The 26501-nt window shown below is 37.1% G+C and overlaps 1 protein-coding gene and 1 pseudogene across 2 annotated transcripts in view; one reads left to right on the top strand and one right to left on the bottom strand.

Annotated features, from left to right (window-relative positions):
- LOC102173470 lies at nt 3696-4617 on the bottom strand (annotated as a pseudogene). The gene has a single exon (XR_001918737.1). The product of XR_001918737.1 is annotated as an F-actin-capping protein subunit alpha-2 pseudogene (transcript).
- The window catches only part of RNF212B (ring finger protein 212B), a 33308-nt gene continuing 15714 nt past the window's right edge, over nt 8908-26501 (top strand). The window contains exons 1-5 of the mRNA XM_005685248.3: nt 8908-9000; nt 10517-10617; nt 12989-13041; nt 13515-13589; nt 26053-26168. Of these exons, the coding sequence (XP_005685305.1) occupies nt 10518-10617; nt 12989-13041; nt 13515-13589; nt 26053-26168 (344 nt within the window). The 5' untranslated portion in view covers nt 8908-9000; nt 10517. The remainder of the gene's footprint in view (nt 9001-10516; nt 10618-12988; nt 13042-13514; nt 13590-26052; nt 26169-26501) is intronic.

Raw genomic sequence — 26501 nt, forward strand, 5'->3', positions numbered from 1 at the left:
ACCTGGGTTCAATCTCTGGGTTGGGAAGATCCCCTGGAGAAGGGAAAGGCTACCCAGTCCAGTATTCTGGCCTGGAGAATTCCATGACTCTATAAATGGCAACCCACTCCAGTGTTCTTGCCTGGAGAATCCCAGGGACAGGGGAGCCTGATGGGCTACTGTCTATGGGGTCGCACAGAGTCGGACACAACTGAAGCAACTTAGCAGCAGCAGCAGCAGCATAGTCCATGTGGTTGCAAAGAGTCGGACATGACTGAGCAACTTTCACTTCACTTCACATGTCAATTCTACATCAATAAACTTTTTTAAAAAGCTACCAATCTGATGTATAGTTAGGTTCATTTGTTTTAGTCCTCAAATTTTAGGAGTTGCTTTTTAATTTTATTTTTGAGTATGTAAAATAATTGCATTTCTATAGACAAAATTATATAACCAGTTAAATTCAGGGAAACATTCCTTTCATATTTTCGCTTCTACAATGTTCCCTTCCTATCTCCATAGGTAACTTTTTCTCTTTGTAATTTCTGTTTTATCATCTAGAGTTGCTTTTTGATATGCATTTATACTCCCCCATCTTTTGGCCATGTTTTGGCCACAACATGTGAGATCCTAGTTCCCCCACCAGGGATTGAACTGGTGCTCTCTGCAGTAGAAGCTCTGGACTGCTAGGTCAGTCCTCTTTCCAAAACAAAGAATTGCACATTATGTAACCTATACCTTCTATTTTCATTTAACAATAAATTCTGGAAATTGCTGAGTATTCTTCTTTGAAAAAATTCTTTTATTTATTTATGGCTGCCTTAGGTCTTTGCTGCTTTGCTTGGGCTTTCTCTAGTTGCTGCGAATAGAGACTACTCTCTAGTTGTTGTGCATGGCCTTCTCATTGCAGTGGCTTCTGTTGTGTCAGAGCACAGGCTCTAGGAGCACAGGATTCAGTAGCTGCAGTGCGTGGGCTCGGTAGTTGTGCTTTGCAGGCTCTGGAACACAGGCTCAATAGTAGTTGTGGTGCATGGGCTCAGTTGCTCCATAGCATGTGGAATCTTCCCAGACCAGGCATTGAACCCATGTCCCCTGCACTGGCAGGTGGATTCTTATCCACTGTGCCACCGGGGATGTCTCTCCTTTCTTTCTTTCTTTTTTTAAGAAATATGTATTTACTTATTTGGCTGTGCTGGGTCTTAGTTGCGGCATGTGGGATTCAGTTCCCTGGATTGAACCCAGGCCCCCTACATTGGGAGCCCAGAGTCTTAACTACTGGATCACCAGCAAAGTTCCTCTCATTTCTTTTTATATGTGCATAATACTCAACTGTGATTTGTCACTGATAAACGTTTGCTATTATAAATACTAATACAAGAAAATAACCTTGTTCATAAGTGATCTTATATTTTTGCCAGTGCATCTTTGAAATCCTAGAAATGGAATTGCTGGGTTAAAGATAAATATGTTTGTAACTTTCCTAGATAATGTGACGTCCACTATAGAGTGGTTGTTGTATTTGGTATCCTCATCAGCAATATATGAGTGTCTGTTGCCCCCTAACCTTGCCAAATGAATATGTTATGAAATACTTGGGTCTGCCAGTCTGATAGATGAAAAGTGGTAGTTTGCTGATCCCACTAAAAGTGAGGTTGAATATCTTTTAATATGTTCAAGGGCCATTAATTTTTTTTCTATGAACTGTTTATGCGTTTTGCTCAACTTTCTATTGTCGTTGGTTTTCTCTTTTTAGAAGTTCTTTGTAAAGTTATTAACCCTTTGTGATTTAAGTTGTCACAATTTGTCACTTAGGTTTTCACTTCATCTATAGTGGGCTTTCTCTGTGTATATGTGTGAGAGAGAAAACTTTGGACTCTTTCTCCAAAGGGTGTTCTTTTATTTTTATGTTGCCAAGTTTATCAATCTTTTCTTTTATTGCTTCTAGACTTTCGGATCATAGCAAGAGTTCCTCCAATCCTCAGTTGTAAGAGTAGTCGCCATGTTTTCTTTCAGTACTTGTATGTTTCAGCTTACATTTATTTATTTATTTATTTATTTATTTTTTACTTCAGACTGCAATCTATTTTGATAAATATTACCTTTTACATGCACATCACCTCAGAAACAATTACATATATATTTTTAACATAGCATTCTAGGCCATAAAATAGAGTCAAAATAATTAACCTTCAGTGCATGACAAACCCATGATAGACCAGTTGACATAATTAAACTAATCAATTAAAGATTTACCTAATGCTTAGTTCAGAATCATTATTAGACTTTTGAAAATGTGTTTTTAAAAAGGGAATAGATAATTAACACTATTAATTCACTTTCTTCTGGAGCCTCAATATGAGAAAACTTGTATTTTAAAGCTAGAAAAAACGATCTAACCAAAAGTGTCATAATTTTACGTATGTTTATATTCTCAGTGCTTTCAAAGCCCAATTGTGATTTTTTTAAAAGAAATTAAACAACATGCTTTCGTTGAGAGAATTTTTAAAATCTTTACAATTCAAGCTAATGAAATATTTTATTGTATATAATAAAAGTGTTTTTAAAAAAACATTTCCAGGCCCAGACATCCGCAGGAGTATGTGAGCAAAGGATTCCACTGGAGTATAATAAGCAATAACTGAATTCAATGAAACCACAAATCCACCCTCCCTACAGTAAATACTAACATTTACCACAGGCTTGAAATTCCTGTAGCATCAGTAAATGTATTTTTAAAAATATTACAAACATGCTTACGATGCACAGGAGGATGGGAAAATTCAGACTTCACTGTACACTATATGTTCCCAGCTTCTCTAATTCACAACCAGTAAAGAATCACAAACATCCAAAGAAAGTATTTTAAAATAGTATATGATTCACTAGTAAGTGATTTTCATACTCAAATAAATAGGAAAATTTTCATTTTAACGTCACATTGAATTTCAGTACTTTTCACTCCAAGAAAAAAAAAAACTGAGACGTGGTCATGAGTTTAGGATTATATATATTACAATTTGCCTTATAATGCATTTGTGGTTTTATGATAAAAATAACTCAGGGACATATGGAATCCAAGCTAATTTGCATAACTGTCACAAGAAAAGAAAAGCATTTAAATGCATTTCTGAAATAAGAATTTTCATTTAATTCAGAATCTCAAAACAGCATTAGACCTTGGCCTTGTTTAAAAAAAGTTCAGTTAAACACTAAGCTAGCTAAATAACCTTCTTGAAAGGTTTAAACATAATTGATATAGAAAATGCTTTCCCTCTAATTTCAATCTTACATAAATGAAAGAGGTGGGGGGGGAAGGTAGACAATTTCTTTAGCAGCATATATGGCTAAATCCATCAACCACCTTAAACTAGAATGTCCATTATTGACCCCAACAGTTACCCACTTCATAGACCAAAAGACAACAACTTTAGGGTTACGGTAAGTAAAACATTTTTGAAACAGTTCAAAAACTTTTGACATTAAACTAGAGGAATCATGTCTTCATTGTAAGACAGAAAGACACAACAGAAAGTAAAAGACATTTAAACTAAACTGATTTTCAATCTTCTCTGAATAAAAGAAATTTAAAAAATGGTTGAATAGCTAAGCTTTGTGCTCTAACCAAACTAATTAATTACAGTGATTTTAAATGGCAACAGCCCTCTGACTGGGTATCTTGACAGTTTTGAATACTTTTGCAATGATTTTTTTTTTTAAAAGCAAAGACACTAAAATGATCCGGTCATGCAATGTTCATCTTATGCATTCTGCATCTCTTTTCCAATCTTGTAACTAAGGATCTTGTTCCAGTCAATCTTAGTGCGTGTAACTGGCAACTGCCGACGTAAGGCTTTGAAAGTAATGTCTGACATCGTCTGGTAATTCTCACTGATGGCAGTCTGGTATTCATTTTCTGCAGCCTCTACAATCTTTATAAATTCTTTTGCTGTTTGCACCTCATTAGACACTGTTAGGGAATCTTGTATATCTTTATGACTCACTAGTTGAACATTACCATCTTCATAATAATGAACCTGAATTTTCAAGATGCCAACCACCTGAGTGGTTGAAGGAGTGATTGTAAACTTGCACTCTGACCTCCAACGACCATTCCAAAAGTTTTTTGCTTGAAACTGATGGCTTTCTATGCATGCAATAATGGTTTGCTGTCCATCTATATTTTTTTACCATATACAGTGCAGACTCCATTCGGATAATGTTCTTTTACATAAGCTCGTAGAGCAGTTTCTACTGAAGTTCTCCGTGATTCAATTGCACTTTCTGCTTCATATGGTCTTGGATCAGTTGCTTCCTTTCTTAAGTGATCAAATTTGAAAGAGATTCTGTTTTTCAGATCCAAAAACTTTCCATTTCCCAAGTCACCATGTTCTGTTATCAGTACCTGATCTTCATAACCTTCAATTTTTACTGGGGTAAACTGGTCCAAGTTATATTGTGCAAATACATGGGCTGCTCCTTCCTTGAGAAGATTATCATTATGAAGTAGTAACCGAACATCATTAAACACTTCATTAAATTCTCCAGGAGGAGCATGAATGATGAACTTGGCTGCTATGCGCACCTTCTCTTCATCAGACAACTGCTCCTCCAGATCCGCCATTTTTCTTCTGGCGACAAACCGCCTCAGTTTACGTTTAGATTTCTGATCCATTTGAAATTTATCTTGGTGTGCTTGCTTCGGCAGCACATATACTAAAATTGGAACGATATGGAGAAGATTAGCATGGTCCCTGCGAAAGGATGACACGCAAATTCATGAAGTGTTCCATATTAAAAAAAAAAAAAAAGAAGAAATTTATCTTGGTGAACAATGTGAGATACAGACCCAGTTTGATATTTTTCCAAATGGCTATCCAATTGTCTCAAATCTTTTTTAAAAAAACTCAATCCTGGGAATTTTCTGGGGGTCCAGAGGTTAGGACTCAGCCTGCACTACTGCCAGGGCCATGGGTTCCATCCCTGGTCAGGGAATTAAGATCCCACATCCCACTGGTGGTGCAACAGGGCCAAAATAAAAACAAAAACAAAAAACCCCTCAATCCCACCCCATTCCCGTTGAATTCCTCACTTTTATCACAAAATAATAATTTCAAATGTACATGGTTTTATTTCTGGACTTTCTGTTCTTTTTTTGTTGGTCTGTATGTTATCCATGTACCAAGAGCACAATTTTTTAATTATAGAGACTTTATAGTATGTTTTAATATTAGATGTGGCTAGCTTCCCCCAGACATGACGCTAAAAGATTTTCAGGGTGTTCCTGGATGCTCTTGTCTGTTTGGCTATTTTCTATATGAAATTTATAATCAATTTGTTTAATTCTAGAAAGGCGACATTTTTGGACCATGTTGTTAAATTTATAATTAGCTTAGGGAGAACTGACATCACTATGATGTTGACTCTTCCTATCCACCATGACTTTTTTTTTTCCCCACCATGACTTCTATGTTTTTCAATAAATGGTTTAAAGATTTCTTTATATATATGGTTACGCTATTCCTAGGTATTAACCTTTTTTGTTTCTATTTTAAATAGTTATCTGTTACATCTTCTACCTAGCTATTATTTGAATATGGAAAGGTTATTATATTTCATTTTATTAATTTTATAACTTGTTACTTTACTAAATTTTCTTATTATTTACAGTAGTTTCTCCATTGATTCTTTTGAATTTTTCAACATACAATGATATAATCTGCTAAAAGAGGTACTTTTATTCTTTTAAATTAGTGTTCTGATAACATGTAAAATGCTAGTGATAGCTCATTCCTGACTAGCAATAATGCCTGTAATGTTTCCTCATTTAAAAAACATATTGGATTTTGCATACACATTAACACACACACATCTTTTAATCCCGTTAAGGAAATATCCATTGACTCTTACTTCACTGAAATTTTAAAGCAGAAATGGATATGAATTATGACAAACGCTTTGTTGGCAACTGTGGAGATAAGCATATGACATTTCTTCTTAGAAATATTACTATAATAAGTTACACTAATAGATTTCTTAATATTGAATATCCTTTTTTTTTGGTAATGAACATCACTTGGATGTACTTTTTAAAATGTACTCTATTTTCTATCTTATTTAAGATTTTTGAATCAATATTCACAGGTGAGATTGTTATATGGTTTTCTTGTGTATATGCGTGCAATCTTTATCATTTGTTTACTAAGTTCATTTCATAAGATGTTTTTAAAAGTTTTATCCTTTTTCTATGACCCAGAATGTGTAAGCAGAATTAAGATTATATTTAGGAAAACTATGCAATGGTTTGAGTTATGGGCTGAACTAACCACTTTTTATTGGAACATCTTTTTAACCTGAAACAACAACTAACAAACTATACTTACTAAGATTTGGGCACTTGGTAGAACTCTTCTCAAAAATATACAAATTGAGTTTGTCACTTCAAGGAAAACAGGTGACTTAGTATAATACTTATTGCCAATGATAAAACTCAAACTTTCAGATGAAAATAAAAATTTTGAGAAACTTGTATCTGTAACTGTGTGCCTGACTAGTTCCCAATACTCAAAGATTTTTCTGGTGAGACTGGTAGTGATAGTAACAAAGGTGACTTTAAAATATTATAAAATGAGTGTGTCAATATTTAATATTGTTTCATGAAATGTGTCAATGTGTATCACTCAGTGAACTAGTATTTTCCAAATGACCAATTTGGTCTAAATGTAAAACGTGACAAGTTCATTGATACAGTGCTGCTAGCTTTTGACAAACTTCCACTTCTTAAATTTTGGTGTAGTGTCAAAGAAAAATATTAACAAAATCTAAATAGGTGAACAGAGGACTCATTGGAAAAGATCCTGATGCTGGGAAAGATTGAAGGCAAAAGGGGAAAAGGGCAGCAGAGAATGAGATGGCTGGATAGCATCATTGACTCAATGGCTATGAACTTGGGCAAATTCCGGGAGATAGCGGAGGACAGGGAGACTTGGCTTGCTGAGACCCACGGGCTCGCAGAGTTGGACAGCACTTAGAGACTGAACAATAGGCTCTAGGGAAATACCACTCTCTTTTCCAGCGACATACTTGAGTGAGTCCAGATCTTTACACGCTGCAACCAAAACAGTATACTGCAACAGAGTGACTGCAGAAGTACATGTGTGAATCCAGCTGCTTTCTATTAGGTCAGATTGTGTGTGTGTGTGTATGCACACATGCATGCTCAGTTGTGTCCAAGGCTTTGCAACCCCATGGGGTATAGCCCACCAGGCTCCTCTCTCCATGGACTTTTCCAGACAAGAAATACTGGAGTGGGTTGCCATTTCCTTCTCCAGGGGATCTTTCTGACCATGGGATTGAACCCACATCTCCTGCATCTTCTGCGGATTCTTTACCACTGAGCTAGCTACCTGGGAAGGCCAGGTTAGATAGTGTTGTTGTTCAGTCGCTGGATCCTGACTGATTCTTTGCCATCCCATGGACTGCAGCACACTAGGCCTCCCTGGCGTCATTAGATGCCTGGTCAGATAGTAAGAGATTATAAAATGGTAAAATAAAAGTGATGCCACTCTTCTCACTAAATTGTATTTATTTTGGAACATATAGTTATATTTCACAGGTTATGTTACCACTTAATGGGTTTACTATTATTGTTTTCAAATAAATTAATAAATATTTTTAACTTTCAGTTTTAATTGCTAATATGGTGAATATTGATAGATACAATCCACAGAAACCAAAACTTGGTAGGGAGGGAGTCTTCAGTGTATATATATATATTTTTGCCACAGCATGTGGGATAGAGGATCTTACTTCCCCAACCAGGGATCAAACCTGTATCCCAGGGGTGGAAGCGCAGAGTCCTCACCACTGGACCACTGGGGAATACCTTTCAATACTTCTTAAAAGTTAAAAGAGTTCTGAGACCAAGAAGTTTGCAACTCAGTGCTTGTTGACTTCCTCAAGAAAATTTCATGTTCACATTTTTTGGGGGGCCAGCTAATTTTATAACTGAACAGAGCCATAAAATTATTGGGTCATATTTTCTTTTTGAAAACCTTGAAATGCATCTTCAATGTTTCTAGCACAAAATAATTCTGTAAAGAAGTCTGATGCCAATCTACTTTTCTTTTCCTTATAAATGGCTAGTATTTGTTGTATGGATGCTCAAAGGGGTTTTCCTTATCTTTTTTCCCCTTATCTTTAAAGACTAATAATTTTATAGTTTTACTAGAAAATGTTTTGGTTTTGACTGTTCTGGGTCAGTTTTCTCCTTTGCAATAAATATGTAGACTTAGTTCTTATTCAGGAAAATTTTCTCAAAATTTTGTTTTAAATATTTGTTCTGATACATTGCTCTGGTTTTCCTTGCGGGGATAAATGTGTGTGTAAAATCTCTTTGCTTGTTCTCTATATCTCTTTCTCTTGAAAGTTTTTATTTTTCTTTTTAGGAAAACCGTTCTCCTTTCAGCGTTATTTATTCCTGAAAAAAAATTTTTTTGATTTCCTTGATACTGGTTAGTTCTCATTTAATATACAACAGTACTCTATACAAGTCACTTTTTAGCTTTTCTATTTCTGGTTTACACTGTTCTTTAAAAGCATTTATTATTTTCTTCATTTCAGTTAAAAATAAAGTGAAAAAAGAGAGGAGAAAAAAAATTACGTTAAAGTTTTCATCAGCTTTGTGACCACATTTTTCTAGTGTGTTACGTCTACTTGAATATTATTAGGTTTGTTTTCACCTTTTTGTTTCCACAGTAGCACGTATGGGATTCGACCATATTTCTTATCCTTTTCGAATTTTAAATGAGGTAGATTTTCCCGGAATCTACTTTCGTCTCTCGGGCCCCGCCCACTCCCGGGCCCCGCCCACGCCTCTCACACGCCGTCGAGGGACACGCCCAGCTGCTTGTCTCTCTCTGGTGTCAGACTCGCTCTATTTTTTCCCGCCATTTCCAGCTCGTCTTGAGAGCAGGTTGGTTTCGGTGAGATCCGAGGCCTTCCGGGATCACTGCGGTCAAACAGGTAGGGAATATAGTTTAAAAAGAGCTACTGGTAAATTTGAGCCTTTGCCAAATCTCCATCGCCCTTAGAAATACGGCGAGTCTTACCCTCACAAACCCTGTTAACGGCTCTTCTTTGAAAGAGTTCATTTGGTCAACCCATTTGATTAAAATTCTTCTTGCTCCGCCTAACTGGGAGCGTTATAACTGGGATCTTTCCAGTAGTTCTTTAGACTCACTTCTGGGAGAAGTTAGTGTATCTGTGAGCAACAAATAGAAATCTGAAGCTCGTGCCTCTGTGTAATGTCTTTGCGTTGAAACGTTTGCATGCTCAGTCACTTCAGTCGTGTCTGACTGTGACCGGATGGACTGTAGCTCGCCAGGCTCCTCTGTCCAAGGGATTCTCCAGGCAAGCATACAGGAGTGGTTTGTCGTGCCCTCCTCCAGAGGATCTCCCCGACGCAGGGATCGAACCGGTGTCTCTTTACAGATCCTGCATTGGCAGTCGGATTCTTTACCGCTAGCGCCATCTGGGAAGCCCTATTGAAACATTTATTCAGTGTTTTTGTCTTGAATTTTGCCTTTGTGTGACAAAAATGTTAAAGTGTGGCGCAAACTAGCCAACATGCTTTGAGCAAATGTCTCCATAAACGACTTTAAAACGTTTTTAAAGAAAAAACTTAAGTGGGGAAAAAAATTTACCTTCTCTTTTGGTTTTTCCGCCAATTTAATTTTAAATTAAAATCAAACCTATTTCATTCTTGTAGTATATTCGTGAAATTAAACATAAATTCATTAAATATATGAACTAATGACAGCTCAGTATGTATCAGTTCTGTATTTTTAATGTCAGTTTCTTCATTTCAAATCTTGCTGTTCAGTGAATATCAAATGCATCTTTTAAAAAAGGATGGGATTGGACAAAATGTTAAATGAATTTTAAGATCACTTTTAGATCTATGATTCTGAGGTTCTGTGGAGTAGAAGAAAATGTAAACAAGCTGAGACATCATTCAAAAACCATGTTTCTCTTAGATAAAACGTGTCCTAAGTAGTTGATATGTGATCTTCTGTATTTTGTCCACTACCTCCTCCTTGCTCCATCTTGCTGTATCACGGTAAACTATTAGGAAATAAGAAGATGGTCCTTTTTTTTTAAAGATTGTTTTTTCTAATTACAAATTAATACTTGAATTAATACAGAAAACTTAGAAGACAAAACAGTGTAAAGACAGCATATACACACAAATATCCATAATCTCACCATTCAAAAAAAATCATCACTGTCCTGTTACTTTTCTGAATATGTATACTTTTTAGAAAATGGCATTGCATACTCTGCAGTCTGCTTTTTTACACTTTAGAGATATATGTACTTTCTTACAACCAATTGAAATACTCCACAAAAATATGCCCGTATTCCAATAAGTTAGCAGAAGCTAAGCAAGCATTATTAAGTAGATTTTGGAACAGCTATAATTATGTTATAGTAAATATAAATATGTTATGCCCAGAGTTGTTCTCTCTCTTTGCTGCAGAATGGATTGGTTTCACTGCAACCGATGTTTCCGAAAAGATGGGGCCCATTTCTTTGTCACCAACTGTGGCCATATTTTCTGTAAAAGATGTGTGATTCTGGGTGAGTAACTTAACTGTTTTCAGATTCAGGCAAAAATGTTTTAAACTTAGAAATAATGATTAGCCATTTCTCTGTGTAACTTGGAATGAATATCACTTAGGAGGTTAAATGTGCTGTGAGTATAATAGGAAACTGTTTATTATGAAAATTGCAGGAATCCATTAACAAAGAATGATTTAGCAAATGGAATATCTATTATTTGAACATCAAAAGGTTGCTTGTTCGTGTTCTGAAGCCTGTAGCAGGGAAAGCCACAAAATTATCAGAAAAGAGAGAAGAATAAAAATGATGACTAGAAACTGGGAAAGTGGTTGATAACAAGAGCCATTTCTAATGGAAAGTGGTATAGTCTGTCAAGTTAATTTGTTTAGAAATATTGACGATGATGATAGTGGTGGGTAATACCTTTGTGGTTTTCACGTGTCCTGATTTTGTTGGAAGGAAAGTTATGACCAACCTAGATAATATATTCAAAAGCAGAGACATTACTTTGCCAACAAAGGTCCGTCTAGTCAAGGCTATGGTTTTTCCAGCGGTCATGCATGGATGTGAGAGTTGGACTGTGAAGAAAGCTGAGCGCCGAAGAATTGATGCTTTTGAACTGTGGTGTTGGAGAAGACTCTTGAGAGTCCCTTGGACTGCAAGGAGATCCAACCAGTCCATTCTAAAGGATATCAGTCCTGGGTGTTCTTTGGAAGGACTGATGCTAAAGCTGAAACTCCAGTACTTTGGCCACCTCGTGCGAAGAGTTGACTCATTGGAAAAGACTCTGATGCTGGGAGGGATTGGGGGCAGGTGGAGAAGGGGACGACCCAGGATGAGATGGCTGGATGGCATCACAGACTTGATGGACGTGAGTTTGAGTGAGCTCCGGGAGATGGTGATGGACAGGGAGGCCTGGCGTGCTGCAATTCATGGGGTCGCAAAGAGTTGGACATGACTGAGCGACTGAACTGAACTGCACTGATTTTATATATCCTTAACACAACCCCAGGAGGTAATTATTAGTAGACCCACTTTACAAATAGGGAGCTGATTCAAAGAGGTGATTTGACCAAGTTCTTGTAACTGTTAAATCTTAGAAGGGGGACTTTAAGATGTCTTTTTTTTTTTTTTTTTAGTGCTAAAATACTTACAAGGTATGTATTCTGTATGTATGTATTCTGGATACGCAGGTCCAGAAGAGGGACTTAGGATGCTTTGATCAAGGAAAATTTCATGGAAGAAGTGCCACTTTGATAAAGTTTTGAGTAATAAATTGGAATCTGCCAAGTGAATTAGGCAGGGAAGATCATTCTAGTTTAAAAGAACATCATGTATAAAGGAATATAGCATCATGAAACTTAGTACAGGGAAGTACACATGGTTGGGATTGGTAGAACATAAAAGAATAAGATGAGAAATGTGAGAGATGAGGCTAGAGAGGTAGGCAGTGGCCAGATGATGGAAGGCTCTATCTACCGGGCTAAAGAACCTGAACTTTATCCTGCAGGTGATGGAGAGCTGTGGAAGTTTCTTTGTTTTGTCTTTTTCTTAAATAGAAGGATGGTTTGGATGTGCTAGCTGATTCTGGCAATAATACAGGAGGAAGACCAGGAAAACTTTATCCCCAAGGAAAAAAGTCAAGTTAGCTCACCTCTGGAGAAGCTTTTTTGAGGTGTGACTCTCATGACCCTTTTAAGTTCTCTGCTGATGTGACAAAGCTATTACTATGCTAACAGCAGCTTACTTTGGAGCAGTTTGTCTCAGTGAAGCACGTAGTCATACGATGTTTTCTCCTGACATGGCATTTATCTTAATCAATAACCAGCACCACTACTAAAAATTCAGCGTCAAAGGAAAATTAGGAATTTTAATTCTCAAATCTTTCATGTTGAGTTAATTAGACAATAAGGGTAGGAGAGCTCCAAAATTATATCCAGGAATACTAGCAAAGTGCAAACAAGGCAGGAATAATTGGAGAATTTCTTCAGGTACCCAATGTGTGCCTACTGTCAGGGAGATGGAATAAAAAAATAATAACTTAAAGTTGAGATCATTGGTACTCTTTCTAGACTCTAGTAAATGTACATTCCTCAATGACTGCTGGGAGGCAACTGTCCCTCATTTGTAGAAGAAAATTGGGAATTTATTAAAAAGGAGATGGGTAGAGGTACAGAGTGAAAGCCTTACTTCTCATCAACATACAAGTTTGGAAACACTGATTTCTGGCATGGTGTTCAAGTTGAGGTCCTTCTTTAGCACAATGACATTCTGAATTCAGTAAGAGCCTCTTTTCATTAGCTAGCCAACTTGACTGTTACCACATACTTTGGGAGAATCTTACTTCACGCCCGTGAGAACCAAACATTTTTTTCCCTTTCCTCTCTAGAAAAATGTGCTGTTTGTGGAACTGCCTGCAAGTATCTGGCTCTTTCTGATAATGTAAGTTTTTCCTTCTCTGTCACAATCTTATTTGTTTCCTGGTATATAGAAAGTATACAAAGAATACAGTGACTATGAACTGAAAGTTGGGGGGAATTCCGTGTCGGTTCAGTGGTTAGGACTCAGTTCTTTCACTGCAGACCTGGTTTCAATCCTTGGTCAGGAAACTTAAGATCACCAAGCCACACCATGCAGCCCCCAAAAAGAAACAAAATGCATAGATAACAATTGAGGGGGAAAAGGAGGTAAACAAGAGATAGAAGAATTATTTGTGGGTTAGTGGCTACTGCCACAGAAGCATGAGGTAAGGAGGATTAAGACATACAGTCAACATCTCCTGGTTCAGTAGTGATCACACTCTTACCTAGCACAGTGAAATTCTATTTGGTGCTTTAGAAAGGGTGGTACATCTTTAACCATATTTGCCAGTATTTTATTTCATTCCATTGTGATGTGTCTTATTCTCTTCATAGCTGAAACCTCAGGAGAAGATGTACTTCAAAAACCCTGTGGAGACAGCTTTGCAATATTTTAGTCACATCTCTCAGGTATGAGAAATAACAGTGAAGACAGCCTGATTTTCCAGGCAAGTTATAATTGCATCTTATTTCTTTTCTAAAGGTTCTCTTTAAACTGCATTTGTACATTTGTATACAATGGGCAGAAATTGGCTGCCCTATTTGCTTTCTTCCCTGATAGTACAAATCTCAACAATTAACTTTACTGACGCAGAATATGTGATAGGTTGTAAAAACCACTATGTAGCTGAATCTTATAGTTCCTAGATCTGTTAAGTCATTTTTGAGGATAAAGATGCTTCTCAGTTCAGTTCAGTTTGATCGCTCAGTCGTGTCCGACTCTTTGCGACCCCATGAATCGCAGCACGCCAGGCCTCCCTGTCTATCACCATCTCCTGGAGTTCACTCAGACTCACGTCCATCGAGTCCGTGATGCCATCCAGCCATCTCATCCTGGGTCGTCCCCTTCTCCACCTGCCCCCAGTCCCTCCCAGCATCAGGGTCTTTTCCAATGACTCAACTCTTTGCATGAGGTGGCCAAAGTACTGGAGTTTCAGCTTTAGCATCAGTCCTTCCAAAGAAATCCCAGGGTTGATCTCCTTCAGAATGGACTGGTTGGATCTCCTTGCAGTCCAAGGGACTCTCAAGAGTCTTCTCCAGCACCACAGTTCAAAAGCATCAATTCTTCGGCGCTCAGTATTCTTCATAGTCCAACTCTCCCATCCATACATGACCACAGGAAAAACCATAGCCTTGACTAGATGGACCTTAGTCGGCAAAGTAATGTCTCTGCTTTTGAATATGCTATCTAGGTTGGTCATAACTTTCCTTCCAAGGAGTAAGCGGCTTTTAATTTCATAGCTGCAGTCACCATCTGCAGTGATTTTGGAGCCCCCCAAAATAAAGTCTGACACTGTTTCTACTGTTTGCCCATCTATTTCCCATGAAGTGATGGGACCAGATGCTATGATCTTCGTTTTCTGAATGTTGAGCTTTAAGCCAACTTTTTCGCTCTCCTCTTTCACTTTCATCAAGAGGCTTTTTAGTTCCTCTTCACTTTCTGCCATAAGGGTGGTGTCATCTGCATATCTGAGGTTATTGATATTTCTCCCGCCAATCTTGATTCCAGCTTGTGTTTCTTCCAGTCCAGCGTTTCTCATGATGTACTCTACATATAAGTTAAATAAGCAGGGTGACAATATACAGCCTTGACATACTCCTTTTCCTATTTGGAACCAGTCTGTTGTCCCATGTCCAGTTCTAAGTGTTGCTTCCTGACCTGCATACAGATTTCTCAGGAGGCAGGTTAGGTGGTCTGGTATTCCCATCTCTTGAAGAATTTTCCACAGTTTATTGTGATCCACACAGTCAAAGGCTTTGGCATAGTCAATAAAGCAGAAATAGATGTTTTTCTGGAACTTTCTTGCTTTTTCGATGATCCAGCGGATGTTGGCAATTTGACCTCTGGTTCCTCTGCCTTTTCTAAAACCAGCTTGAACATGAGGGAGTTCATAGTTCACATATTGCTGAAGCCTGGCTTGGAGAATTTTGAGCATTACTTTACTAGCATGTGAGATGAGTGCAATTGTGTGGTAGTTTGAGCATTCTTTCGCATTGCCTTTCTTTGGAATTGGAATGAAAACTGACCTTTTCCAGTCCTGTGGCCACTGCTGAGTTTTCCAAATGTGCTGGCATATTGAGTGCAGCACTTTCACAGCATCATCTTTCAGGATTTGAAACAGTTCAACTGGAATTCCATCACCTCCACTAGCTTTGTTTGTAGTGATGCTTTCTAAGGCCCACTTGACTTCACATTCTAAGATGTCTGGCTCTGGATAAGTGATCACATCATCATGATTATCTGGGTGCTTCTAGGCATCTTCATTATCATTCTGTGCAGATTTAGTGAATCTTCTAAAATTTGCTTTGAATATATAGGTCTGACCCTGTAGTGGACTAAGCAGCCTGGCTTTCAAAGTTTTGCTTATAGACCTAAGTTCAAGAAGAGATTTCTTGTTCTCTATTCTTATTTTTCAATAACCTTTCTTAGAAATGCTTATATATTTAATTCTTAATTTAGTATTTATAATTAGTTGTCTGAACTTTAGAAGATATTTTTCTTTTCCTGATGCATGATATGTTGTCATGCTATTGACTCTGTCAGGAGCAATCGAGTTGTGGAAGGAGGTGAAGAGGAGACAGGACAGATTTGAGAGAGTTCCCAAATTGTAAAAATCCTGGTTTTTCACTTTCACTCTTTAGTTCTCCACCAAGATCATTTCATGGCCTCATGGGATTCTTATCTGGGCATGTTTCTTGAGATTATATCGCTATTTTTCTTCTCTATTCTTCTCATTATTTTGAGTTATTCTTTTATTAAACATGAAGATGGTCCTCTGTCATGTTTGGCTGAAGAGAGTAGATTTCATTTTTCTTCGATGTCTCCCCTTTGATGTCATCAGTCCTGACTCTGGAGATGGAGGAAGGGAAATGAGGGCTTTCACGGCATCCTATTTTAGCTGCTTGGGTGAACCATCATATTTGAGATACTATTTAACATTATGAGGAGATAAAATCCAGCTGAGACTCAAGCAGAAATGTAAACAAGGTCACATGAACAAGAGAAAGAGCAGAGCTTTGGTTAATAACTAAACGAAGGATTAGTTAATGATCAGTAGAGAAATTATATGTAGTCTGAATTCTAACCTACCTAATCATGGGACCAATTACACATGGTCAAGTAATCAAGATAAAATACATGGAAAAGGTCAGTTAATCATCACTTTAGTGAAGTGCCAGTTTGGTAAAGTCAGCAATGTCTGAAAATGTGTTTTCTTAATCTGTGAAGTTGAATAACTGATCCAGGTAATGTCTAGATTGTCTTTTGCTCGCATTTTCTTTCCTCAGTCAGACTTTTACTGACTCATCTCAAATAGCAGCCTCAAGTATACTTATCCTGCTTTATTTTTCATTGGAAATCTTATCTCTGACATTTTATATTTGTTATTGTCTGAATTCTGCTCTACTTTCTCGTAGCATAATGTGTTCAAGGTTCATCCATGTAAAAATATTAGAACTTCATTAGTATTTCATTCCTTTCCATGACCAAGTAATAATATAGATGGATACACATTTCATGTATTCATTCATCAGTTAAGGGACATTTAAGTTGTTTTCACCTTTTGATTATTATGAATAATGCCATGATGAACATATGTGTACAAGTTTTTGTGTGGACATATATATTCATATCTCTTGGATATATACATAGGAATTAAATCACTGGGTCAAATGGTAGTTCTATGTTTAACTTTTGAATCTGCCAGACTGTTTTCCCAAGTGCTTGCCTATTTTATATTTTTACCAGCAGTGTGTAAGGATTTTGATCTCCATATTCTAATCAATATTTGTTTTATCTGTCTTTTTAAATTATAATCATCTTAGTGGTATGAACTTGTACCTTGGTGTGGTTTTGATTTGCATTTAGAATTGATGCTTTTGAACTGTGGTGCTGGAGAAGACTCTTGAGAGTCCCTTGGACTGCAAAGAGATCCAACCAGTCCATTCTGAAGGAGATCAGCCCTGGGATTTCTTTGGAAGGAATGATGCTAAAGCTGAAACTCCAGTACTTTGGCCACCTCATGCAAATAATTGACTCATTGGAAAAGACTTTGATGCTGGGAGGGATTGGGGGCAGGAGGAGAAGGGGACAACAGAGGATGAGATGGGTGGATGGCATCACCGACACAATGCACATGAGTTTGGGTGAACTCTGGGAGTTGGTGATGGACAGGGAGGCCTGGCGTGCTGCGATTCATGGAGTAGCAAAGAGTCAGACACAACTGAGCGACTGAACTGATGATTAATGATGTTGAGCATCTTCTTGTGTATTTATTGGCTATTTATTTGTCATCTTTAAAGTGATGTCTATTCAGATACTTTGCCCTTGCCCATTTTTTTTAAAGATTGTCTTTTTACTATTAGTTTATTAGTTGTAAGAGTTCTTTATATATTCTAGGTACAAGTCCTTATCCAGATATATGATTTGCAAACATTTTCTTCCATTTTGTTGGGTGCTTTCCACTCTAAAATTAAGAAATAAAATAGGGTTTCCCTGGTGGCTCAGTGGTAAAGAATCCGCCTGCCAATGAAGGAGACTTGGGTTCGATCCCTCATCCAGGAAGATCCCACATGCTGAGGAGCAACTAAGCCCGTGCGCCACAACCATTGAGCTTTTGTTCTAGAGCCTGGGAACCACAACTACTGAGCCGCAACTACTGAAGCTTGCTCTTTGCGCCTACAGAGTAGCCACCACTGGCTGCAACTAGAGAAAAGCCCGCGCAGCAAGGAAGACCCAGCACAGTCAAAATTAAATACAAATTATTTAAAAAAAAAGAAAATAAATGTTCATTCAGTCAGTTCAGTTCAATTCAGTCGCTCATTCGTGTCCGACTCTTTGTGACCCCATGAATCGCAGCACGCCAGGCCTACCTGTCCATCACCAACTCCCGGAGTTCACTCAAACTCATGTTCATTTAGTAAATTCAAATAGGAAGAACAGATAAGATGGGGTATCAGTAAAATAGGAAATAAAGAGAGAGAAGATATTGAGAGAAGAAGAGGAAAAGATGTAAATTCACAAAGAAAGACAAATTCAGAGCAAAAGGCATAAATGAAAATACAGAAAAAGACTTATTATTTTAGTGTTTGGATAGACAAATATTTCTTGAAAGGTCAGTAAATATTTAGGCTTTACAGGCCATGCAGTCTGTTGCAGCTACTCAACTCTGCTGTTATAGCATAGAAGCAGCCATAGGCAGTCTGTAAACAAATGGGCAGGACCATATTCTAGCAAAAGGCAAAGGAGAAAAGGAAAGATATACCAATTTGAATGCAGAGTTCCAAAGAATAGCAAGGAGAGGTAAGAAAGCCTTCCTTAGTGATCAATGCAAAGAAATAGAGAAAAACAATAGAATGGGAAAGACTAGAGATCTCTTTAAGAAAACTAGAGATACCAAGGGAACATTTCATGCAAAGATGGGCACAATAAAGGACAGAAATGGTATGGACCCAACAGAAAGAGATGTTAAAAGGAAGTGGCAACAATACACAAAAGAACTATACAAAAAAGATCTGATCAATAGTTGCCTGACTTTGAAGTCATATGTTTTGCTAACATACATAAATAACTACCATACAAGTCGTTTGAATAAAATCAAGTCAAGACCCGATCTCATCAATAGACCAGACCAGTTTTCCATCCCTCACTTGAATTTAAACATTGAACAACTGAGATAATCAATGATGCCTTTGAAGAAAGGTATTGTTTAGTTGAAGATTATTTTACCTGAAAAGAAAGAGTTTATCTGTCACTATATAAAACTTCTGAAACAGTATAGTTGAGGTCTTTGTCACTACTGAGCAAGTTGAAGAACTTAAGCCCCAGTGTAAGAGATAATATTGCTGTGATTACAAACTGTTCAACCCAAAAGTTTCTGACTGTGCTGCACAGCATGTGGAATCTTAGTTCATCAACCAGGGATGGAACTCATGCCCCTTAAAGTGGAAGCATGGAGTCTTAACCACTTGACCACCAGGGAAGTCCCCTGCTTTTGATAAGGAAGCATTTAGAAAAACAAAATTTTTTGCACAAATCTCTTTGAGCATCATAATTACTCTTGCAGTTACAAATCTGAACATGTAACTGCCGTTTCAAAACCCTTTGATGGTTTCCTATCACCTGTTTCCGACTCTTCAGAGTGACACCTAGTTCCCTTAAGATCTGGTTCCTCCAAATCTTCTCTCTCCAATGTCATCCACAGCTACCACTTCACATTTTATGTACCACATAAGTTCTTATGTAGGTTATTTATTACCTAACCTATAGGGTAGGTTTAGTTCTTTGCAGTTCTTTTATACACCATGTTGTGTATAACAGTTTCGTATCTCTGTGCCTGGAATGCTTGACTTCCACACTAAAATCACCTCTTAATTATTGTTTCTATGCTTTATACATACTTCTTCTGTTTTTCATATCACCTTTTGTTTTAGTTATTGATTCATACTTCTGAATGTCTCTTGTACAATATGGTGAGGAGCTACAAAAGTACAAGGGTTCATATTATCCCTCTTAGTATTTCCTATTCCTTGTATCCATCACCCTGCTTCACCAATTCTTAGCTCATGGCCAGTCTTCCTTTTTCTGGACCACCCCATCTAGATTATTTTGAAGCCAAAATCAGATATCATATCATTTCAATTTGTAAATATCTCAGAGCTTGTCTCTAAAAGATAGATACTCTTTTCTTAAATATAACCACGTCATGATAAAATAATTCCCTAATATTATCCATTAATCAGTTAATACTCAGTTTCCTCAGTGTCTCATTATTTTTTTCAGTTTTATTTATTTATTTTTTACTTTATAATATTTATTGGTTTTGCCATACATTGACATGAGTCTGCCACGGATATACATGTGTTCCCCATCCTGAACCCTCCTCCCATCTCCCTCCCCATCCCATCCCTCTAGGTCATCCCAGTGCACCAGCCCCGAGGACCCTGTATCATGCATCAAACCTGGACTGGCGATTTGTTTCATATATAATATACATGTTTTAATGCCAGTCTCCCAAATTATCCCACCCTTGCCCTCTCCCACAGAGTCCAAAAGACTGTTCCATACATCTGTGTCTCTTTTGCTGTCTTGCATATAGGGTTATCGTTACCATCTTTCTAAATTCCATATATATGTGTTAGTATACTGTATTAGTTTTTTTCTTTCTGGCTTATTTCACTCTGTATAATAGGCTCCAGTTTCATCCATCTCATTAGAACTGATTCAAATGTATTCTTTTTAATGGCTGAGTAATACTGCATTGTGTATATGTACCACAGCTTTCTTATCCATTCGTCTGTTGATTGGACATCTAGGTTGCTTCCATGTCCTGGCTATTATAAACAGTGCTGCAGTGAACATTGGGGTACACGTGTCTTTTTCAATTCTGGTTTCCTTGGTGTGTATGCCCAGCAGTGGGATTGCTGGGTCATATGGCAGTTCTCTTTCCAGTTTTTTAAGGAATCTCCACACTGTTCTCCATAGTGGCTGAACTAGTTTGCATTCCCACCAACAGTGTAAGAGAGTTCCCTTTTCTCCACACCCTCTCCAGCATTTATTGCTTGTAGACTTGATAGCAGCCATTCTGACTGGTGTGAAATGGTACCTCATTGTGGTTTTGATTTGCATTTCTCTGATAATGAGTTAAGTTGAACATCTTTTCATATGTTTGTTAGCCATCTGTATGTCTTCTTTGGAGAAATGTCTGTTCAGTTCTTTTGCCTACTTTTTATTGGGTCGTTTATTTTTCTGGAATTGAGCTGCAGGAGTTGCTTGTATATTTTTGTGATTAATTATTTGTCCATTGCTTCATTTGTTATTATTTTCTCCCATTCTGAAGGCTGTCTTTTCACCTTGCTTATAGTTTCCTCTGTTGTGCAGAAGCTTTTAATTTTAATTAGGTCCCATCTGTTTATTTTTGCTTTTATTTCCAATATTCTGGGAGGTGGATCATAGAGGATCTTGCTTTGGTTTATGTCGGAGAGTGTTTTGCCTATGTTTTCCTCTGGGAGTTTTATAGTTTCTGGTGTTACGTTTAGATCTTTAATCCATTTTGAGTTTATTTTTGTGTATGGTATTAGAAAGTGATCTAGTTTCATTCTTTTACAAATGGTTGACCAGTTTTCTCAGCACCACTTGTTAAAGAGATTGTCTTTTCTCCATTGTATATTCTTGCCTCCTTTGTCAAAGATAAGGTGTCCATAGGTGCGTGGATTTATCTTTGGGCTTTCTCTTTTGTTCCATTGATCTATATTTCTGTCTTTGTGCCAGTACCGTACTGTCTTGATGACTGTGGCTTTGTAGTAGAGACTGAAGTCAAGCAGGTTGATTCCTCCAGTTCTATTCTTCTTTCTCAAGATTGCTTTGGCTATTCGAGGTTTTTTGTATTTCCATACAAATTGTGAAATTATTTGTTCTAGTTTTCTGAAAAATAGCATTGGTAGCTTGATAGGGATTACATTGAATCTATAGATTGCTTTGGGTAGTATACTCATTTTCACTATATTGATTCTTCCAATCCATGAACATGTTATATTTCTCCATCTATTAGTGTCCTCTTTGATTTCTTTCGCCAGTGTTTTATAGTTTTCTATATATAGGTCTTTTGTTTATTTAGGTAGATATATTCCTAAGTATTTTTTTCTTTTCATTGAAATGGTGAATGGAATTGTTTCCTTAATTTCTCTTTCTGTTTTCTCATTGTTAGTATATAGGAATACAAGGGATTTCTGTGTGTTGATTTTATATCCTACAACTTTACTATATTCATTGATTAGCTCTAGTACTTTTCTGGTGGAGTCTTTAGGGTTTTCTATGTAGAGGATCATGTCATCTGCAAACAGTGAGAGTTTTACTTCTTCTTTTCCAATCTGGATTCCTTTGATTTCTTTTTCTGCTCTGATTGCTGTGGCCAAAACTTCCAAAACTATGTCGAATAGTAGTGATGAGAGTGGGCACCCTTGTCTTGTTTTTTACTTTAGGGGAAATGCTTTCAATTTTTCACCATTGAGGATAATGTTTGCTGTGGGTTTGTCATATATAGCTTTTATTATGTTGAGGTATGTTCCTTCTATTCCTGCTTTCTGGAGAGTTTTTATCATAAATGGATGTTGAATTTTGTCAAAGGCTTTCTCTGCATCTATTGAGATAACCATATGGTTTTTATTTTTCAGTTTGTTAGTGTGGTGTATTACATTGATTGATTTGTGGATATTGAAGAATCCTTGCATCCCTGGGATAAAGCCCACTTGGTCATGATGTATGATCTTTTTAAAAAGTTGTTGGATTCTGTTTGCTAGAATTTTGTTAAGGATTTTTGCCTCTATGTTCATCAGTGATATTGGCGTGTAGTTTTCTTTTTTTGTGGCATCTTTGTCAGGTTTTGGTATTAGGGTGATTGTGGCCTCATAGAATGAGTTTGGAAGTTTACCTCAGTGTCTTATAATTATTTTAAAACTTTTAATTGGTTTCAATAAATTCTATATAACTGAGTTGATTTTTTGTCTCTTAAGGTTATTTTAAACTGTAAGTTTCCTCTCCTTTCTTTTTTACTATTGTTGAAGAAAATGGTCTTTTGTGCTGTAAGGCTGTTCATAGCATGGATTTTGCACATTGTATCTGCCTGGAGTCATTTAATGTGCTTGTTTATCCTCTATATTTTCTCTAAGTTAATAGTTATTTAGGCTTAATCAGAATCATTTAAGTTGAGGGGAGGGGATGAGACAAGACTACTTACAACAGTGCTGTGTTCTGCCAAGAGGTATGTAATGATTTTCTGTCTCTCATTTTGTGTGATGGTAGAAGTTGATGAACTTTACATTGATCCATTAGTTCACTGAGTTGCAAGATGCTGATATTTTAATTCTGTCTTCTCATATTTTTTAGCTGAATACTTGGAAAGGAGAAATTTGCATTTCTCAACTATATGATTACCTTAAGATATAATTCTAAATTATGGGAATTCCCTGGTGGTCTGTTGGTTAAGATTCTGAGCTTATACCGCAGGGGGAACTACGGTCTAACATGCCACATGGCATGGCCAAAAAACAACAACAAAAACAACAGCTAAGACCTGTAGATATTAAGGAACAAGGGAGTCAATTTCACCAAAGATAGATAAAGGAAATTAATAAATTATGAGTACCTAAGAGAGAGAGTGAATTTACCAATTTTTTTATATGAAAGTGAAAGTCGCTCAGTCGTGTTCGATCCTTTGCAACCCCATGGACTACACAGTCCATGGGATTCTCCTTGCCAGAATACTGGAGTGGGTAACCACTCCCTTCTCTAGGGGATCTTCCCAACCCAGGGTTCGAACCCCGGTCTCCTGCATTACGGGCAAATTCTTTACCAGCTGAGTCACCAGGGAAGCCCAAGAATACTGCAGTGGGTAGCCTATCCCTTCTCCAGCAGATCTTCCCAACCCAGGAATCGAACCAGGGTCTCCCACATTGCAGGTGGATTCTTTACCAGCTGAGCTAAATTTATTTATTTGGCTGAGCCCAGTCTTAGTTGTGGCTCTTCGGATCTTTGATCTTTGCTGTGACATGCAAACTCAATTGTGGCATGTGAAATCTAGTTCCCTCACTGGGGATTGAACCTGGGCCCCTTGCATTGGAAACATGAAGTCTTAGCCACTAGACCAGCAGGGAAGTCCCTACCAATGCTTTTAAAGTAAATTTTTTAAACTTAGAAACTCTTCTACAATTATTCAAAGCATTAAAATTACATGGGAATATAAAACTTCAACTAAAAAATAATGACATTTAAAAGTAAAAATTAGGAAAACCGTTCTTTAGCACAAACACAGAAAAAAAGCTGGTCAAGCTAATGCTCATTTCCAAAATATATTTTATGAGACGAAAACCCCCTTTTCAATTAAGGCAGTAATATGCATATCCACATTGGATCATATGTCTTATCTTAAGAAACCATTGAGCTCCCCTTTACTTCTGTATGGTGACTCTCTCAGTATCTTTCAGTGGTTTCTTCCTTACTTTTCCCAGCCTCTTGGCATTAACTGGATCTAATTCAGAACTGAAATTTAAAACATACTCTACAGTAAACAAAATAAAAATTATGTCCCATGTTATCAATTCTAAAAGGAGTGGGAATCCAGAGCATGAAGACCATGATGCCTTTACCTGGTCCTAATATGAAGATACAGGAAAGGAGTCTGAGTATTAAAGTAGGTAGTTCCATGCATTGTTCCAATGAAATAAACAATATTTAACACTTGGCATTATATAATGTTTAATGTTATCAACAGAACTACTTTTGTTACTATCTGCTCTATTATTATATGAATAAAATTATCCCAACTAAAAACAAGTAGGCAAAATTTGTCCTAAAGAATCTATAACCTTTTTATGAGGCTGAAGGATTTGAATGAGACAGAATAATAAATTTGCTCACATTTGAGATTTGTAAAATACTGAGATTCATTACTGAGTTTAGAATCTCGTTTAGTAGATATATTTGAAATAGATCAAATATTTATACTCTAGCTTTGGGAAAAATCACTTGTTTTCTCCTCTAATTCTTTTTGCTGATGGTTGTTTACTGATTGATCTTTCTTCCTCTTGGAATGGTCACATCTGAGGTTTGGGTGTTAGTTTTTTGGGGTAAGTATGTGAAGCAGGCCTACTTAGCCCTAGGCAAAAGGTTCCTCCAATAGTCTAGTCTTGTTCCCTGGAATTCCACAGTAGGGGAGGGTCTGTTCCCCCTGTACACAGGACTAGGGGAGGAGTAACCCATCTAGGGAAAGATTTGGGCTTTCTTGTCCCCAGCCTGATACTAACAATTTTATCACAAACTGATCCGAAGAGTAGGTTAGGATGTTTGGGGTGCTATCTTTTGGCTATATATTATATCTACCTGTAATATCTATTTCTTTCTAATCCTTTGCCATTTTAGATAACTCTCAGGAGTGAGTGCCTCTTTTTCTGCTTTTGCATTGTTCAAATTTTCTAAACTGAATATGTTTTTACTTTTATTGGAAATAAGAACAATTTAAAAAATAGACTACAGTGAGTTCTTATCTATATAGAATTAGTTTGTTTTTGAGTAGAAAATTAAGAGTCTGCAGACTGTATAGATTTGGAAGTAGAATTCTTTAGTAAGGTGGCAAAAGCAACTTGCAAATTAGACGAGAATGAAAAGTTTATGGCAAAACTACCAGATCTAGGAAGGACCTCAGACAAAGGGTTTATGGCTTGAATAGGTAGGAAACAGATGAGACATAAATACTGCTGTGTATTCAAAAGTACAGCCTGACAAAGCTAAAACGCTTTCTAAATATTAACTTTTGATCTGATTCAGTAATCCCATGATGGGCACATCAGTACATCAAATGGTGAATGAAAACAAAAGATAAAATTATTTGCCCATGCCCAGAAATAATATTCAGGAAAAGTCATCTCCGTCTGTGTCTCTTTGCCCTCTACTGTAGCAGTATAAACAGCCTGGAAGTATCTCTGTGTATCTTAGGGAAAGTAAATTGGTTACCAGTGCTCGGCAGTATCTAGAAATGTGGAAGCTGAGTCCAAACCAATTGTAAACAAGTAAGGTCAGAACCAATTCTAAACTTGGAAACTTTTTTTGTTGTTGGTTGTCACCCTTCTTGCTCATGATGAATGGTTATATTTTAAAAGGGCTTATCTGTGTCAGTATTCTCATTAAGATATTAGGAAGGTGTTATTCTGGAAATGTAAAGCATTGGCTTTCCCTAGTTTTGGGGAATCGTGAATTAGGTCAGATGCTCCAAAAGAAAACAATCAGTAGTAGAGTATGAATTGAAGGATTTCTGTTTGTTACTGGAAATAAGGGGAAAGGAGTTATGGGGTTGTATGTTAAAGGCCTGTTTTCCCCTAGTAGGTGTGGAGTTTCCAGAAGAAACAAACAGATCTCCTCATCGCCTTTTATAAGCACAGAATTACAAAGTTAGAAGCAGCCATGCAGGAGTCACAGCAAACACTGACCAACCAGGACAAGTAAGTGACAAATCAGATCGTCCAAGAGCCCTTTCCAGAGAAGCTAGAGCCTTTCTATCTTTATGGTTCCAAAGCCTGAACATTGCTTCATGTGTGTTTATGTTTGTCTTGGATAAGTTCAGTACAGAATTTTGTTCCCTCAGTCTCCATTTTCTTTTTCTCTTTCTTCCCTCTTTACTTTATAGCTTTCCTCTTTTACTTCCATCTGTCAAAAACTGCTTCTTCAGAGAAATCAGACATGGCTTTTTCACAGTAATAATGATGGGAGATAGCATTTAAAATGTTACCTGTAGGAGGATGTATTTTGGAAGTCTTAAGCTAAAAGATGGAATC

The sequence above is a fragment of the Capra hircus genome, chromosome 10 (genome assembly GCF_001704415.2).
Source record: "Capra hircus breed San Clemente chromosome 10, ASM170441v1, whole genome shotgun sequence".
NCBI lineage: Eukaryota > Metazoa > Chordata > Mammalia > Artiodactyla > Bovidae > Capra > Capra hircus.